The 19,682-nt window shown below is 33.9% G+C and overlaps 1 protein-coding gene across 1 annotated transcript in view; it reads right to left on the minus strand.

The window, feature by feature from the left end:
* Positions 1 to 19,682, minus strand: part of LAMA2 (laminin subunit alpha 2) — a 621,613-nt gene that overhangs the window by 339,444 nt on the left and 262,487 nt on the right. Inside the window, exons 8-9 of the mRNA XM_017533228.2 lie at positions 15,656 to 15,834; positions 4,225 to 4,324 (exon numbers count right to left, since the gene is read on the minus strand). Of these exons, the coding sequence (XP_017388717.1) occupies positions 4,225 to 4,324; positions 15,656 to 15,834 (279 nt within the window). The remainder of the gene's footprint in view (positions 1 to 4,224; positions 4,325 to 15,655; positions 15,835 to 19,682) is intronic.

The following is a 19,682-nucleotide window of genomic DNA, read 5'->3' on the forward strand; positions in this document are numbered from 1 at the left end:
CTTATGAGAGAGAACATGAGGTGTTTGGTTTTCTGTAATGTTAGTTAATTTTTACAGACTGTTTTCAAAACTTGAAACTCTTATAGTCACATAAAAAATGGAGAGCTGGCCGGGTGCGGTGGCTCACGCCTGTAATCCCAGCACTTTGGGAGGCTGAGGTGGGCAGATCACAAGGACAAGAGATCAAGGCCATCCTGGCTAACATGCTGAAATCCCGTCTCTACTGAAAATACAAAAAATATTAGCTGGGTGTGGTCGCACACACCTGTAACCCCAGCCTCTCAGGACGCTGAGGCAGGACAATTGCTTGAACTAGGGAGTCAGAGGTTGCAGTGATAAGAGATTAAGTCACTGTACTCCAGCCTGGGAACAGAGCGAGACTCAGTGTCAAAANAAAAAGAGAGAGAGAGAAAGAGAGAGAGAGTGAGCTATGTAATTCAATTTATGAAGCTAGTTTTAACTTGATATCCAAATGCAAGAAAAAGATGACTCAAAATAAACCAAACTGGTAAGACTCAAAAAGCACTTACTTTTTGCTAGTCATTGTACCTAGCATTACACAAAATGCATGGGTTAATTCAGTTAGTACTCAAAACATCCACATGAGATACACTTATTTCTCCCAATTCACAGATGAAGTAACTGGGACACAGAGTGATTTGCCAAAGGAGCACGACTGGTGAGTGCCTGAGTCACAGGCAATTTAATTTACCAATCCAGATGAGCAAATTACAAATAAAATAAACACCAAACTGAATCCTAAAGTACATTAAAAAGACCCTCTATGATGTCCAAGTAGAACATATTCTGGTAATATAAATATTGTTTAATAAGTTAATTTCCAATAGACCAAATGGAAAAGAAATCTGAAAATTTTAATAAAGTTTGAAGAGGCATTAAATAGTTTAACATTCACTTATGATGTTAAAATTTCCAGAAATTGAGGCTAAATGTAGAAGTCCTTGATATATTAAACAATGCCTATCTTAACTTTTATTCCTGGAAGTGTTGTAGACTAGATGTTCAAAGAACTCCCCTGCTCAGAACACTGGAAGATGCAGAATAAAATTAAATATAGAAAAATAGATGAGTAGGTGGGTAGGTAGATAGATGATAGATAGATAGATGATAGATAGACAGATAGATAGACAGATAGATAGACAGATAGACAGATAGATAGATAGATAGATAGACAGATAGATGACAGATAATAGAATGGTTGTGCTGGTATGAAATAAAGAAACCCCATGGAGATAGAAACTACCAAATTGACTTCTAGAAAGGCTAAGTCAGTCTTTAAAACACTGTCTTTCCTGGTGTTAACTGGAAAATTTTGATAACTAGACTACAGTCCATGGAGCATGGTTTTAGGGAAGAAAAGCAAAAACAAATCTAGGTACTCCATAAGCTAGGTCATTATCACATAGCCTCTTGTAAATTCAAGGCTTCTGAAAGAATAAACTAAGAAATACATATGCACGCATACATCCACAAAACACACATACCCACATGTAGGAAACACGTAAGAAAATGAGATCCATGTGAGTAAGACTTAGAAGAAAAATAAAAATACAGAATCAGACTTAGATAACAGGCTGCTTCTAACAGATGCAGAAAATAAAATAAATATATTCAGTATGCCTAAAGAGCTGAAAGTAATATTAAATGTAGATGAATAAAAAAGAGTATTGGAAAACAAAATGTAGTTTGAAACTTTCCTTATAAAATATAACAAAATAAATTCCAGATGGATTAAAAAAACTAAGCGTTATACAATGAAATCATACAAATAAAGAAGACAAATATATTCTTCTAATCTTGGGATAGATTAGAGTTCTAGGATTATGAAGGCATGTAAGAAATATAATAAAAATATCAAAATATATAATAATCATGGGATAGTGTCATTATTATAAGTAAATAACTTTACTTAGATTTTGATAGCTGATTACATAAAACTTTTGAAGTTTTGTGCATTGGAAATTATCAACAGTAGCAAGAAACAAAGCAAATCTGGAAATTGATTATTAAAAAAATGACATACTATACTATTATTGTTTTCAATTTTTAAAGCATTCTTACAAATCTATGGGGGAGAAAACTGCCTTCTACCAAAAGAAAATGAAGAAATCTAAAAGAAAAATCAGAAAAGAAATTCATTGTATTTCCCTGGTAATCAAATTAATGCCAGCAATACACTAAAATATCCTTTTCTACTATCTAGTTATGAAACCTGATGAAGAAGGGCAAACCATCAGACCACATCTTACACTCTTTCCTAACGAAGTAATCAGAATAAGCATGAAGATAAAAATGACCTACAGATATGTCTCTAAGTTTGCAAAATGGGTCCATATCAAATAATATGTATCTAATTACAGTATTACAATCTTGATTATTAGATTTCTATTTTTAAATTATAAGCATTAATTATTGGTCCAGAGCTGAATATAAGTGTGAAAATCTTTGAAAAGATAAACATGTAATTGATAGACACTGACAAGTGCTGAAGAATGTGGGAATAGTCTTTACCACCACTTATACAGTAGGACTTCAAGAGAAATTCTAAAAGTAGTCAATGATGAAATAGACATGTAAGCTCTCTTGAACATGATAAAGATACCATAGAAGAAACACATAATAAAAATGTATGAATGTTGGAATAAAAGAGGGAACTGTTGTGAATGATACATTTCTTCACCTTTCAAGATGGAGAGTCAATAGGCAACATGTAATGGCAATAACAATGCTGATAAGAATATTATTTAGATGTTAAGTGTAACTCACTAAAAAACTCAATAGGAGAAAAGGCTCAGTATTCTTAAATTTGTAAGACTGGGATAAATAGGTTGAAGAGGAAACTTGTTATTTTATATCTTTACTGTTAAGAATTTATTTTACTGTATATTTTTTCATGATAATTGAAAAATATTTATATGGAATAATTTTTATTAAAACATGGGTTACAATAAACAAAAATTTGAAACCTTAATGTCCATACAAAGTTGAGAGGGTAAATAATTATGGTACAACCATATAATAATGTGTTATTTAGGAGTTGAAACCAGATTTCAGAGAAAGTTTTTATAGACTTTTGAGGAAACCTGTCACATGAAGTTAAAAGAAATATCAGAAATTTCTCTATGCATTATGATAGAAACATATGAAAATGTTAATAGCGGTATCTCTACTGAATTACCACTGAATTGTATATTTGTTTTTCTACTTTTCCATTTTTATAACTTTTTCTGTGATCATATAGTCATTCAAAAAGGGGTAGGGAAGGGTTAAATGACATTAATGAAAACAACACTGTGGTTTACTTGTTACCACAAAAAGAAAAGAAGGCTTAAAATGAAAAGTGAGCTTAGTAATTCATCATTTGACTATCAAAACGTATCAGTTTTATAATATTTCAAAATTTAGACTTGAAGTAATGCTCAGATTTATAATCCTACAGTATAAAGAAAGCAGGTAAGCAGAATTGTGCCAAATAAACATTTCCGGTCTTATAACACTAAAGTCATTAGGGAAAAAGAACTAGATAGCCTTGATTTATTTTAGTCTTTCTAGAGAAGTGTCCCAGTGCATTCTGTGAATTTCCTACTTAAGCTTGGCGAGCAACTGCCCTGGAGGTAGCTCCCAAACGCTTTATATCAAGGAGTTATGTTGGCACTTGATTCCTTAATGTTTGGAGTTCATGAATTTCATTCCTCAAAGGAAGCGTTTAGCTTAAATTAGTGTCAGCCTCTTTCTCTTCATTAACTCATGACTACTACCTTCTTAGTCCTTTATGAACACATCTTGCTTTCTATATTATTGCCTACATCTCAATGTATGAGCTCTTCTATTTGCTTTTCCCACTACAGCACACATTCCTCAGTAAATGCTGGGATTTCATGCTAGAACTCATAGAAGCTGCAAACAATCTAATAAATAACACAACATAAAAAAATTACATATACTGCAGATCTGTGATTGACACTGTGTGCATCTCAAAATAAATAATTAAACTCTTCTTGCTATGAAAACATTAAACATGAAAGTAATTATTGAGATTAATTTAAAAACTGCTTCCTGGAGGGAATGCTAATACACTGATAGATTGAAGAATAAATTTATTACATGAATGACATTTAATGCAAAATATTCCTCTGAAAATAATAATATTTGGCTTTTAGTTGTCCTTTCATCAGAGCAGTGACATTCTGCTGTAGCTCTCACCTCGTCGAGCATGTTTCTCATCCTTGACACAGACTTCATTTACAGAACCAATTGGATCACAATGACATGGCTGGCATGGCCTTGGATAATTTGGAGATACCTAACAAAAATATTAAAATGAATTTAATCACATGTAACAAGTGCAGCCATATTTTTCATTTCAGCAAACTTTTATAGGTAAAGTAGCTTTAATAACAGTGTAGTAAATTATTGAGAAAATTATAAAAATTACCTTTAATACATGTTTATAATTTAAAAAGTGTATTTCTTCTACATGCTTACATAAAACTAAGGAGGATGGAACAATAAACTCCTATGTATTTGGTACTTAGATTCAACAATTATTGATATTTTCATATTTTATCCCTTTTTATCTTATATATAGTATATGAAGACAGTTACTTTAATTAAACAAATCTACACTGTGTTCATATACTGTATATACAAGATTTGTTTTCCAGACAGAATAGGAAAAACCAGAAAACTAAATTATTTGCCCAAGAAATACCCCTCTATTAAATATAGCTTTCATGTGTATATATATCTAAGCTTAATTTACAAATGAAAACTTGTTTGCTACTATAAATCAGATCTATTAACTGATCCCTTTATTGTATATTCATTCAGGATATTCTTGGAAATTCAGTGGAAAGCAACAGCTGGTAAACTGAACAAGCTGAGAAGAGTTTTCAGGTGCTGCAAACCATAAAGTAAAGAGAAATTGGACTTTAAGTTAACCACATTAGAAATGTTTGACAAATACCTGAAGTTTTCCATTAACGTGTTCTGAAAAAGTATGAAAGTAAACTTTCATAACTCATAGTGATCACTCATGAGTTTATTACTAAATAGGACCAATTCAAAATCTTCAGAGGAACATAACAGAAACCAGTGTCTCTGCATTGTATTCTCCAAAATGTCCTGTATAGGAGATAAATTACAGTAGTTCCCACGATATGTGTGGTTTTGCTTTCTGAGGTTTCAGTTATCATGGTTAACTACAATTCAAAAATATTAAATGGAAGACTCCAGAAATAAATAATTCATAAGTTTTAATTTGCATGCCATTTTGAGTAGTGTGGTGAAATCTCAAGCCATCTTGCTCTGTCCCACCAGGGATATGAATCGTCCCTATGTCCAGCATATAGACACTACTCTCCTGTTCGTCACTTGGTCGCATCACAGGTATCAGACTGGAAAAACATGGTATATATAGGTTTGGTACTATCTGTGATTTCAGGCATCAACTGGGATTCCTGGAACATATCCTCACGACTAAAGGAGAGCTACTATATTTGATATGCAGGAAAGAAACATGAAAATGTTGTCCTTATTTAAAAAAGAAGTTGATAAAAACAGATTCTGAGGTGACCCAGGTATTGAAATTAACATACAAGGAAATCAATGTAAGTACTGTAAATATATCCAAGAATATAAAGGAAACAATGTTTATAATGACTGAATGCATGGACTATTTCAGTAGAGAAATGGACACTGTAAGGAATATAAGAACTCCAGAAAGCTGAAAAGTAAAATACCTCAATTTAATAATTCACTGGCTATGCTTAACATCAGATAGAGATGATAGTAGGAAGAGAAGTCAAACTGCTTTTGTAGTCATAGGCCAGAATTTGTTCTATAGGTCAAAGTTTTCTCAAACATGATATCATTGTTAAAAGTAAATGTAATGAGAATTTATTTATTTATTTATGTTTATTTATTTTTGAGATAAGACCTAACTCTGTCACCCAGGCTGAAGTGCACTGATGTGATCTTGGCTCGCTGCAACCTCTACTTCCTGGGTTCAAGCTACTCTCCTGCCTCAGCCTTCCGAGTAGCTGAGATTACAGGTGCCCACCACCACAACCTAGCTAAGTCTTGTATTTTTAGTGAAGATGGGGTTTCACCATGTTGGCCAGGTTAGTCTTGCCTCCCTGCCTTCAAGTGATTCACCCACCTAGGCCTTCCAAAGTGCTGAGATTACAGTGTGAGCCTCCGTGCCCAGCATAATGCGAATATTTTAAAATCTGCTAGTGAATTAAATATACATTATATAGAATAAAGTAAATCACAAATAAAGAGAAAATTATCCAATCTAAAGAATAAAGAGGCCGGGCGCAGTGGCTCAAGCCTGTAATCCCAGTACTTTGGGAGGCCGAGGCGGGTGGATCACGAGGTTAAGAGATCGAGACCATCCTGGTCAACATGGTGAAACCCCGTCTCTACTAAAAATACAGAAAATTAGCTGGGCATGGTGGCGCATGCCTGTAATCCCAGCTACTCAGGAGGCTGAGGCAGGAGAATTGCCTGAACCCAGGACGCGGAGGTTGCAGTGAGCCGAGATCGCGCCATTGCACTCCAGCCTGGGTAACAAGAGCGAAACTCCGTCTCAAAAAAAAAAAAAGAATAAAGAAAAAAAATTAATTAGCACTGCCTCAGATACAATCAACACCCTAGCACACATGCAGAGAGAAGAAAAAATATTGGTCAAAAAACAAGCTTTTAAAAAATAGCCTAAAATTTCCTATATGTGGAATAAAATCTCAGCTTAAGTTCCAAGAAACTTCGTGAATCAAGCAAGGTAGGCTTGAAAGCCAAACATAGACAAATCATAGATTAATTCTGAGGTTAGAAAATTTTTCTGTAAAGGGCCAGATAGTAAAATAAGCCACATAAAGACTGTTCATTCCTCATCCTCTTCTTCCCCTTCCTAGCCGTCTTCATCCTCCTCTTCTACTTATTTTTTTAACAAACCTTTACAACTATAAAACCATCCTTTGCTTACAGGTCATACAAATATAGGCCATAAGTCAGATTTGGTCTTCAGGCCAAAGTTGTATGGTACATGGCATACCTCTAAAAAGGCAGATTTAAAAAATATTTTAAAATCATCTAGTGAATTAAAGAAATATAGAACAAAAATACAGAACAAAGATATAGAACAAAGAGACAAATAATGGCTATGTTGTCATAAGAATAAATGAAATCCAGAAAATAATGGTGCCACAGCTTTAAAGTGCTAAACAAAGAAGAAAACATACACTTCTGTAACTATGATGAAAATATCCGCCAATAATAAAAGTAGATTAAATACATTTTCAGATAAAGGGAAGTTGAGATAATTTGTGACCGGAAGTTCTGTTCTACCAAAAAAAAAAAAAAATTGCTAAAGGAAATTTTCAAGCAGGAGGGCAATATATATAAGATAGAACCACAGAGTATGGGAAATGGGAAAGGCATGGTTAACGTAAATTTCGTTTTCTTCTTTTCATTTCTTTAAGCCTGTTTTTGTAGTTTGATGACTTCAAATAAAAATTACAACATTGTATCTGTGGCTTACAAATTATGTGCAATATATGAAAACCATAATCCAAAAGATAGGACTATATCACTATATCATGAGCTTAAAATAGTACCATCTCACACCAGTCAGAATGGCTATTATTGAAAGTCAAAAATAACAGATACTGGTGAGGTTGTGGAGGAAAAGGAACACTTATACACCACCGGTGGGAATGTAAATTATTTCAGCCACTGTGGAAAACAGTTGGGAGCTTTCTCAAAGAACTTAGAACTAGCCAAGTTTGAAGTCCGGCAGTGTGATGCCTCTGACTTTGTTCTTTTTGCTTAGGATTGTCTTGGCTATGCAGGCTCTCTTGTGATTCCATATGAGGTTTAAAGCGGTTTTTTCCAGTTCTGTGAAGAAGGTCATTGCTAGTTTGATGGGGATAGCGTTGAATCTATAAATTACTTTGGGCAGTATGGCCATTTTCATGATATTGATTCTTCCTAACCATGAGCATGGAATGTTTTCCCATCTATTTGTGTCCTCTCTTATTTCATTGAGCAGTGATTTGTAGTTCTCCTTGAAGAGATCCTTTACATCCTTTGTTAGTTGTATTCCTAGGTATGTTATTCTCTTTGTAGCAATTGTGAATGGGGTTCACTCATGATTTGGCTCTCTGTCGGTTGCTGGTGTATAGGAATGCTTGTGATTTTTGCACATTGATTTTGTATCCTGAGACTTTGCTGAAGTTGCTTATCAGTTTGAGAAGATTTTGGGCTGAGACAATGGAGTCTTCTAAGTATACAATCATGTCGTTTGAAAATAGGTACAATTTGACTTCCTCCTTTCCTAATAGAATACCTTATATTTCTTTTTCTTGCCTTATTGCTCTGGCCAGAACTTCCAATTATATATTGAATCGGCATGGTGAGAGAGGGCATCCTTCTCTAGTGCCTGATTTCAAAGGGAATTCTTTCAGCTTTTTCCCATTCAGCATAATATTGGCTGTAGGTTTGTCATAAATAGCTTTTATTATTTTATGATATTTTCTGTTGATATCTAGTTTATTGAGAGTTTTTAGCATGAAGGGCTGTTGAATTTTGTTAAAGGCCTTCTCTGCATCTATAGAGATAATCATGTGGTTTTTGTCTTTGGTTCCCTTTATGTGATGGATTACGTTTATGGACTTGCATATGTTGAACCAGCCTTGAATCCCCAGGGTGAAGCCTACTTGATTGTGATGAATAAGATTTTTGATGTGCTGTCACATTTGGTTTGCCAGTATTTTATGAAGATTTTTGGGTCGATGTTTATCATGAATATTGGCCTGAAGTTTTCTTTTTTAGTTGAGTCTTTGCCTGATTTTGGTATCAGGATGATGTTGGTCTCATAAAATGAGTTAGGGAGGCTCCCCTCTTTTGTATTGTTTGATATAGTTTCAGAAGGAATGGAACCAGATCCTCTTTGTACATCTGGTAGAATTCTGCTGTTAACCCGTCTGGACCTGGAATTTTTTTGGTCGGTAGGCTATTGATTGCTGACTCAACTTCAGCCCTTGTTATTGGTCTATTCATGGTTTCAGTTTCCTCCTGGTTTAGTGTTGGTAGAGTACAATGTCCAGGAATTTATCCATTTCTTCCTGGTTTACTGGTTTATGTGCATAGAGCTGTTTGTAGTAATCTCTGATGGTGGTCTGTATTTCTTGGGATCTGTGGTGATATCCCCTTTATCTTTTTTATTGCATCTATTTGAGTCTTCTCTTTTCTTTTTTATTAGTCTGGCTAACAGTCTGTCTATTTTGTTGATCTTTTCAAAAAAACAGCTCCTGGATTTATTGATTTTTTGAAGGGTTTTTGTGTCTCTATCTCCTTCAGTTCAGCTCTGATCATAGTTATTTCTTGTCTTCTGCTAACTTTTGAGTTTTTTTGATCTTACTCCTCTAGCTCTTTCAATTTTGATGATAGGGTGTCAATTTTAGACCTTTCATGTTTCTGATGTGGGCATTTATTGCTATAAATTTCCTTCTCAACACTGCTTTAAAGGTGTCCCAGAGATACTGATAAGTTGTGTCTTAATTCTGATTGGTTTCAAAGAACATCTTTATTTCTGCCTTCTTTTCACTGTTTATCCAATAGACAATCAGAAGCAAATTGTTCAGTTTCCAAGTGGTTGTGCGGATTTGAGTGTGTTTCTTAATCCTGAGTTCTAATCTGATTGTGCTGTGGTCTGATAGACTGTTTGTTATGATTTCCATTCTTTTGCGTTTGCTGAGGAGTGATTTGCTTCCAATGATGTGGTTAATTTTAGAGTAAGTGTGATGTGGTACTGAGAAAAATGTATATTCTGTGGATTTGGGGTGGACCATTCTTTATATGTCTATTAGGTCTGCTTGGTCCAGCTCTGCATTCGAGTCCTGGATATCATTGCTAATTACAAGGCTACAGTAATCAAAACAGCATGGTGATGGTACCAAAACAGAGACATAGGCCAATGGAACAGAACAGAGGCTTCAGAAGCAACACCACACATCTACAACTATCTGATCTTTGACAAACCTGACAAAAACAAGCAATGGGGAAAGGAATCCATGTTTAATAAATGGTGTTGGGAAAACTGGCTAGCAATGTGCAGATGGCAGAAACTGGACCCCTTTCTGTCACCTTGCACTAAAATTAACTCCAGATGGATTAAAGATTTAAACATAAAACCTAATACCATAAAAACACTAGAAGAAAACATAGGCAAAACCACCCAGGACATAGGCATAGGCAAGGACTTCATGACTAAAACACCAAAAGCAATGGCAACAAAAGCCAAGATAGATAAATGAGATCTAATTAAAATTCAGAGCTTCCCTGTACAGCAAAAGAAACCATCATCAGAGCGAACTGGCAACCGACAGAACGGGAAAAAAATTTTTGTAGTCTACCCATCTGACAAAGGACTCATATCTAGAATCTACAAAGAACTAAAACAGATATACAAGAAAAAAACAAACAACCCCATTCAAAAATGGGTGAAGAATATGAACAGACACTTTTCAAAAGAAGACATATATGAGGCCAACAAACATGAAAAAATGCTAATCACTGGTCATTAGAGAAATGCAAATCAAAACCACATTGAGATACCATCTCATGCCAGTTAGAATGGTGATCATTAAAAAAATCCAGAGACAACAGATGCTGGAGAGGTTGTGGAGAAATAGGAACACTCTTACACAGTTGGTGGGAGTGTAAATTAGTTCAACCATTGTGGAAGACAATGTGGTGATTTCTCAAGAATGTGGAAATAGCAATTCCATTTGACCCAGCAATCCCATTACTGAGTATATACCTAAAGAATTATAAATCATTCTATTATAAAGACACGTGCACACATATGTTCATTGCAGCACTGTTTACAATGGCAAAGACCTGGACAAAAAAAATGTGGCACATAAACTATGGAATACTATGCAGCCATAAAAAATGATGAGTTTATGTCCTTTGTAGGAACTTGGGTGAATCTGCAAGCTATCATTTTCAGCAAACTGATGCAAGAACAGAAAACCAAACACTGCATGTTCTCACTCATAGGGGGAGTGTGAACAATGAGAATGTTCAACAATGTGGACTCAGGGAGAGGAGCATCACACACTGGGGGCTGTTGGGTGTGGCTAGGGGAGGGACAGTGGGAGGTGGCGAGGGTGGGGAGGGATAAAATAGGGAGAAATGCCAGATATAGTCAAAGGGGAAATAGAGGCAGCAAACCACCTGGTTGTGTATGCACCTATGCAACAACCCCGCATGACATGCACATGTACCCCAGAATGTAAAATAAAATTAAAACAACAAGAACAACAAGAAACAGAACTGGCACTCAACTCAGCAATCCCATTACTGGGCATATACCAAAGGAATGTATATCATTCTACCATAAAGTCACATACATGCATGTGTTCATTGCAGCCCTATTCACAATAACAAATACATGGAATCAACCTAGGTACCATCATCAGTGAACTGAATAAAGAAAATTCGTACATATATACCATGGAATGTTACACAACGATAAAAAAGAATGAAATCACGTTCTCTGAAGCAACATGGATGGAGCAGGAGGACATTATCCTAAGTGAATTAATGCAAGAATAGAAAACCAGATACTGCGTGTTATCTCTTATGAGTGGGAGCTAAACATTGAGTACACATGGAAACAAAGAAGGCCACAATAGACTTGAGGGCCTACTTGAGAAGGGTGGGAGTGGATGAAGATTGAAAAACTTACTTTGCTTATTATCTGGGTGATGAAATAATCTGTACACCAAACCCCCATGACCATAATTTACCCACATACTCCCTGAACCTAAAATAAAAGTTGAAATGGAAAAAAAATTATACAAAGAGGTACTTCTAAAAACATAATAGAGGAAACAAAATGTAATACTGAAAAATATTTGTTTAGCATAAAAGTAGACAGAAAAGGAAGAATAGGAACAAAACTTTTATGACACAAATAGGAAACAATAGCAAAACCCAATCATATTATTAACTATATAATATTTATGGACTAAACACACAGTAATTGTCAGTATAAAAAATCCATTTATCTTAGTCTTTTTAAGAAATCTACTTTTAAATGAAAATAAAGATAGATTGAAAGTTAAGCAAAATCAGAAAAGACATACCATACAGAATAAGCATATGAAAACTGCTATAGCAATATTAATAAAAAATAAAGTGGACTTTATGACAAAAAGTGATATCTGAGATTAAGTGGAGATCTTCACAGTTATTGAAATATCAATTTATAAGATCTAAAAAATCTAAAGATTCAAAATATTATAAATATTTATGTACCTCATAACAGTGCTTCAAAGAACATGAGGAAATACCGGAAAAATGAAAGAAAAATAGGAATCCATATTTACAGATTGAAAAAATCCACATTTATTTTTTTACCAAGAGAGACAATGCATTGAGCTGTGAGTTAAATTTCAATAAAATTCTAAAGTTTGACATCCCAGAGAGTACGTTCTCAGATCATAAACATCCAGTGTAGAAATAGAAATTATAATATTTAATAAAGCCCAAATATTTGGAGATTAAACAACAAAATCACAAGAGAAATTAGAAATTATGTTAAATAAATGATAACATAAAGCATTTCTGAATTCATGAGAAGCAGCTAAAGAACTGCTAGAAGGAAATTTATATTTAAAAGCTTATATGATAAAAGAAGAAAGTTTATAATCATAATTTAACATTCCAAATTGATAGGTAGCAAAATAAAATAAAATTTAAACTCAAAACAGGTCAAATGAATAATATAATAAATAGAACAGAATCAATGAAAATACAAAAAATGAAAACACAGATTTTTTAAAAGATTAAGAAAATTGATAAATCACCGCTAACATAAGTGATTAATAAAAGGAGAAAAGCAAAACATAATCACTTTAAAACTTAAAGAAGAGATATCAGTATAGATGCTATAGACTTCAAGAAGATAATAAGGGAATTTTTTAAACTGTCTATTATTTGACACTTTAGATGAATTGAACAAATTAATTGAAAAATATATCAAAAATTGACCCTCCCCGAAGATATTAATACAAAACCTATCTAGCCCTATGCCTCATAAAAAGTAGCCAATGCATTTAAAAATGTTCTTCCCACAAAGAAAACTAGAGGCTTACATAGTTTCACTGGGGAATTTGTTAAGCATTTTAAAGATAATTAATTTTAATGTTAAGTTATTTTAGAAAACAGAGGAAGAAGTTCATTTCCCAGATCATTTGTTGATGCCAGTATACCCCCTGACAAAGATATTATAAGAAAATAAAATTATAGACCTATCCAATATCTTTTATGAGAGGATGTCAAAATTCTTAACCAAATATTAGTCAATGGAATCATCCAATATATAAAAATGATAATATATCATAACCAGATGGATATTAACTCAAAAATGCAAAGTTGGCTTTATATTTTAAAAATCAATTTGTGTAAATTGACCACGTTAACAGAGTAGAGGAGAAAATCCTTATGTTCATTTTAGCAAGTTTCGAAAGGTATATGATAAAATTCAAAACAGTTTTGTTGTAAAACTCTCTGGAACCTAGGAATAGTAGAGGACCTACTGTACATAAAAAACAAAGCATGTACATAAAAAATCTGCAGTTCACATCATACTCAATAGTGAAATATTAGGTTTCCCTTTAAAATTGAGAACAAAGTGAAGATGTCAGCTGTCACCATTTTTAGTTAACCTTGGCATAAAGATTGCAAAGGAAGAAGTAAGACTGAAGGTAACACAATTGTTTATGTGTATGTTTCATAAGCATGTAGTTTAAAACTACTAGGGTGAATAAGGATGGCTATAGGACATACAGTCAATATTAAAAAAATCTTTAATAATTATTTTAAAGAATTGAAAAACTATTTTTAAAAAACAATTTTTTTTACAATCATGCAAAGGAAAATACTAAAGATTAATTTAACAAAAGATATATAAGATCTTTATACTGGAATAGTGACACGAATAAAGAAGATAGAAATAAATGGAGAGATAGGCTATGTTTGTTGGTTAAATGACTCAATATTATCATGATGTTATTTTTCTCAATATTTGTTTTCTTTTAACATTTAATTTTATTTTATTGAGAAAATTGTATGACATATTTTAAAATATATAATATATATATATATACAATTGAAATCATTATATCAAGCTAATTAACATACTACCTAACATAATTATCAATTTTGTTCTGAGAACATATAAAATCTATCCTCAACATTTTTCAAGAATATATTGTAATTAACTATAATTACGATATTGTATTAACACCATTCTGTACAATAAATATCTTCAATGTGTTCCTACGATCTAACAAAAATTTTGTATTCTTTGACCAACATCTCCTCAAACTCCATTCTCCATATCTGTATATAGATTCTATGCAATAATCTTAATATTTTCTGTAATTGACAAGTTGATTCTGCAATTGTATGCAAACACACACACACACAAAAACCCTACTATAGACAAAACAACCTTGAAAAGAAAGAATAAAGTTGGTATATGATACTACCTAAATTCTAGACTTTTTAAAGCAATGAAGATAGTATGATAATAGCACATAGAAAAATAGATGCTTGAAACATAACTTTCTAAAAATTGATCCATGTAATATATCAATTGATTTTTCAATGAATGGTGCTAGAACTTAGAGTTAACTATATAAATCTGGTTACTTATTTCACATCACACACCAACATTTACTTGATATGGGAAATCGCTCTATAAGTTAAAAATTTGGTTTTTAGAATAAAAAAATAATATTTAGACTTTGAACACGTACTTCACAAGAGAAGATATAGGAACAGTCAAGAAGCCCTTACAATTAAAATTAAATCCATAATCAGATGCCATTTCACACCCACTAGATGACAAAAATCCAAAAAGGTAGTCAACATCAAATATTAGGGATGTACTGGAACTCATGTAACTTTTTGGTGAACACATTATACATTATTACTAATTTGGCAAAACGTTGATGGTTTCTCATAAAGCCAAGCATCTACCTATCCTATGTAAAAAGCATTCTACTAAGTATTTACATAAGGTAAGTAAAGACATGACTATAAAATAACTAGTATGAAATTATTTATAGGAGCTAAGCTAAAACTGGAAATGATCCTAATATCTATCAACAGGAGAATGGATTTAAATTTTTGATATGTTTATGCAGAGAAATATTACTCAGCAATTTCTTTTAACAAAAGAACTACTGATGCACAAACAACATGGATAAATCTTAAAATATGTTGAGTGAAAGAAGAGAGACACAGGCTTGTATATGCTGTATGATTTCATTTTTATGAAATTCACTAATAGGCACAACTAATTTATGTTCTAAAAATCAGAACAGAGTTTGCCTAGGGGTGGGACTGACTGTAAGGAGCCATGATAAAACTTTCTGGTGTGATGGAAATGTTTTATCTCACATCCTCAAAGATTTAAGTCAGTTTCAACAATGAAATGTTCCTACTCACCTTTAATTTGAAGTTCAACTTTTTAGAGAAACTTTCACAATTATTATATTTTTGTATGAAAAAGCAAAAAAATAACCCTTTATAAAGAAAAAGCATACTTTACCCCTTTTGGTCTGAAGAAGCCATTAGTGCATGTCTCACAGTTTATACCAGCAGTGTTTTGGGTACAATTAATGCAGACACCCCCTCCAATATACTTTCCATGTATATTCAAACTCAGATTTCTTCTGGCAACATTTTCATCATAATAGCATTCTTTAGCTTTTCCATGACAATTACATGCTGGATTAGGGAAAAATAAATTAATAAACATAATTTCAGGTTTCAGATACATTTAAAAATCATTTTTGTGATACATAATAGATTTTTATACTATACAGGAAAGTACATTTAGCATACACATGCACAAAGATATCTAGACAGTATCTGAATTTATTGGATGTCTTAATAAATTCACATTAATTTGAAATAATTAAAACAAATTAAGCACAAGCATATGCAATTTTCATTATTTGATTTTGACTAACGGAAGTGCAATTTTATATGGTTCAACTAATAATTTCCTATTATGACAAATAATACATTTTTGAATGATGGCACTGAATGATTAACAGCTAGGTAATCTGTAATGAATTATTGCTATATGGAAATGTCTGTTAGATCCTATGGATAATGAAGGACATGTGTAATACATTTTCTTTCTATTAACACTTATAACAACTAAAATGTATTTAGGTTTTTTTCAATGCCAGACACTGTCCTAAGTTCTCTATATTTATTACCACTGATTTTAATCCTTAAAAATGCTTTTAGGAATAAGGTATTATCATTATTAACCTATCTTTGCATACTGTTTCCATGTGTGTGTGTGAACCTGAGGCCAGAGAAGTGAAATAATTTGCAGAAGATAATCTAATCGGTATTGGAAACCAACCTCTGAAGCCAGACTCCAGAGTCTACTAAAGACTGCCCGAATCCCTTCACATTCTACCTGGTAAGCAAGCTAAGATACATGACAGGTGGCAAGCAATTAAGACAAACTGAGAGCTGGTTTACTTAGTGGCTAAGGTCTTGCTATTTTGTACCCCACTGTCTTGGATTTGCGTGTGCTCTCCACTACTTAGTAGTCATGTGATGTTAGAAAATTCTTAATTTCACAAATGCTTAGTTTCTATATAAAACATGGAGAGGTCAATAGCAATTACTAGATTGGGATATTTAAAAGCACAAATGAGATAATGCATGTGAAATCATTAGCATAATGTCTTATAAATAAGTTCACAATTGATTTTTCTTCTCTTCATCCTCCTTGTCTCTTTCATGTTACATTAGAAGAATTCAAAGAAGTAAAAAATTATTTTCTCCAGAAAGGATTGGGTAAGACTTTTTAAAATATGAAGAATTTATATTAGGATAGAACTAGGGAAACATTAAGGCAGCGTCTCCTTCCTGCATGAGATGTTGAATTTCTTAGGAGTTCTAACAGTCATTTCCACGTGTGTGTATGTGTAGGTGTGTATGTAGGTGCCCTTGTATGCATACAGCTCAATCTTTTTATTCTTCTGCAAAAGGGAAGGGGCATTTGTATATTTTTCAGAACTGTCTCATTTTACTAACAGTAAATCATGGAGCTCTTTCCATATTAGCATGTGTATCCTCTAATGTTACAGAGGGTACTACTTGAATGAAGGTATTTACCAGGTATCTATTAATGAACAATTACACAGTTTCCATGTTTCTCCTTTACGAATAACACTGCACACATACTAGGAGAACAAGGATGCGGGGTGGAGGGAGGAGCTCTAATATTAGAAAAATTTCCTGTTTGCCAGTTGACCGATTTTGAGGCAAAAAATCAAATCCTAAAATCCTTTTAGTACTTGTCTCTTATACTTGTTTTGAGAATGCTGAGCAGAATGCCTGAAACATACTAAATACTGAGCTCAATAAATGTTAGTAGCAGTAGTGGTAGCACTTGTATAAAAATGACAAAGATCGTGATAGTATTCCCTTTACATCTATATAAATATCTCTATTGGCTAAATTCCTAGAAGCATAATTTCTAGTCAAAGGGTGTGTAAAATTTAAATTTTAATCACTTAAAAAAATTCCCTCCAGGAATACTATGACAAATGACTTTTCTTCTAGTAGAAATGATAAAACAGTTTCTCCATAGCCGCCAACCTTGTGTGTTATCAACCCATGAATACAATTCCTGGACATAGTAGGCATTCAAATATTTGTTGAGTAGATGAATGAACACTTTGATAAGTTAAAAATAATATTGTCATTGTTTTAATTGATACTTCCTTAATTATGAGTGTGATTATATTTTTACAAGGTTATTTGTAAATACCATTTCTGAGAAATACCTGTTTGATCTTTACTCATTTTTAACAGGTTAATTAACTTTTTTCTTATTGATATGTAAGATCTTTTAGTATAGAAAGGTTATTACACCCTTGTAATGCTTGTTGTAAATACCTTTCCTAACTTGCTGACATTTGATTTATAATATAGTATTTTTGCTGTGTTAATGGAGAGTTTCAAACTTTGGGGAATGCATAGTAATAAATATAAATCACTAGGCATTATAAGCAGTTTTATATCTTTAGGACAACATACAAGAATTCCTTTTTCTTTCTTCAAAAAGACAGTGATATGGTTTGGCTCTGTGTCACCACCCAAATCTCATATCAATTGCAATTTCCACCTATGGAGGGAGGGAGGAGATTGGATCAAGCGGAGGTTCCCCCATGCTGTTCTCATGATAGTGAGTGAGTTTCTACAAGATCTGATGGTTTTATAAAGGGCTTTTCCCCCTTCACTTTCTCCTCCCTCTCCTGCACCATGTAAGACATGCCTGCTTCCCCTTTCCCCTTGATTGTAAGTTTCCTGAGACCTCCCTAGCCATGCAGAATGGTGAGTCAACTAAACCCCTTTCCTTTATAAATTACCCAGTCTCTGTGGCTAACACCTTCCATGGGCACCGAGGAAGGAGACTGTCCAGACTCCAGGCACAATTAGTGCCTAAAGAATATCTTAGTTTATAGTGTTATTGCTCAGCTGTTTCCTTTATATAATCCTGCATATATAATCATATATTAGTTTATAGAATTAGTGCTTGAAGTATAACTTACTGCTTACATATATCTATATAATCATACTTAATAATTATATCTACTTAGTTCTATATAAACTTTCTTTATAATCATAAAGGTATTGCAGTCAGAGCTGTAATGACACATTTAGCGCTGATTTATATGATCCTTCTGTATTAACCATATAGTAGTTTGTAGTAGGAGGAATGCCTAGAGCAGTCACAGAACAGAAGCAGTACATGGAAAAACAGCCAGACCAGGATGAGAACCAAAGACCCAGGCAGTGGCATCCCTGCCTGAAAGGGCATACACTGTATGGCAGGCTTGGAGCAAGAGCCTCTCCTCCTGATAAAGGAGTTGCAGCACCTTGCATCCAGTTCCTGTGGAAAGCAGGCCTCAGGCCTGAGATCCTGGAAGTAACCGAGGGAGAAGAACCTCTCTGGTGTGACCAGTCCCAGTGGCTGTACACCCTGTCAGTCTTTTCTTGCTTCTGTGCTAGCTCAAATCATCCTCCCATAAATATCTTAAAAGAAGAGCACAAGTCTGCCAGCTCCCACTGCATTAAGCTTACAATATCTTTCTATTAGAAATCCTTTGAAGTCTTGGGGCCCCAGATAAGAAGTGCTGCACACAACACCTGTTGCACACAGCCCACCTCCTTGCCTCGGTGACCTATTGGGGGTGGACCCCTTTTCTGCACATGACCCTCTACTACTGTGCACAGCATGGCCCCCTGCTGTACACAGCCCACCTCTCTGCCCAGGTGACGTAATGGGGTAGCCCCCTCGCTTGTGACTCATGTGATTATATATACCCTATTACTAAGCCTATAGATGATGATCTCATGCATGACCCTGCCCCCTGCTTGTACCTAATAAATACAGATGCACTGGGGCATTTGGGACCTGCCACTGATCTCCACTCACAAGTGGTGTGGTCCTCCGAGTCCAGATGCTCTTCATCAGTTATTCAGTGTCCTGCCTCTTTACTTCTCAGATCCTGCACCTCAACACAGCATAAGGGACACCC

Source organism: Cebus imitator, unplaced genomic scaffold (genome assembly GCF_001604975.1).
Source record: "Cebus imitator isolate Cc_AM_T3 unplaced genomic scaffold, Cebus_imitator-1.0 Scaffold81, whole genome shotgun sequence".
In the NCBI taxonomy this organism is placed as follows: domain Eukaryota; kingdom Metazoa; phylum Chordata; class Mammalia; order Primates; family Cebidae; genus Cebus; species Cebus imitator.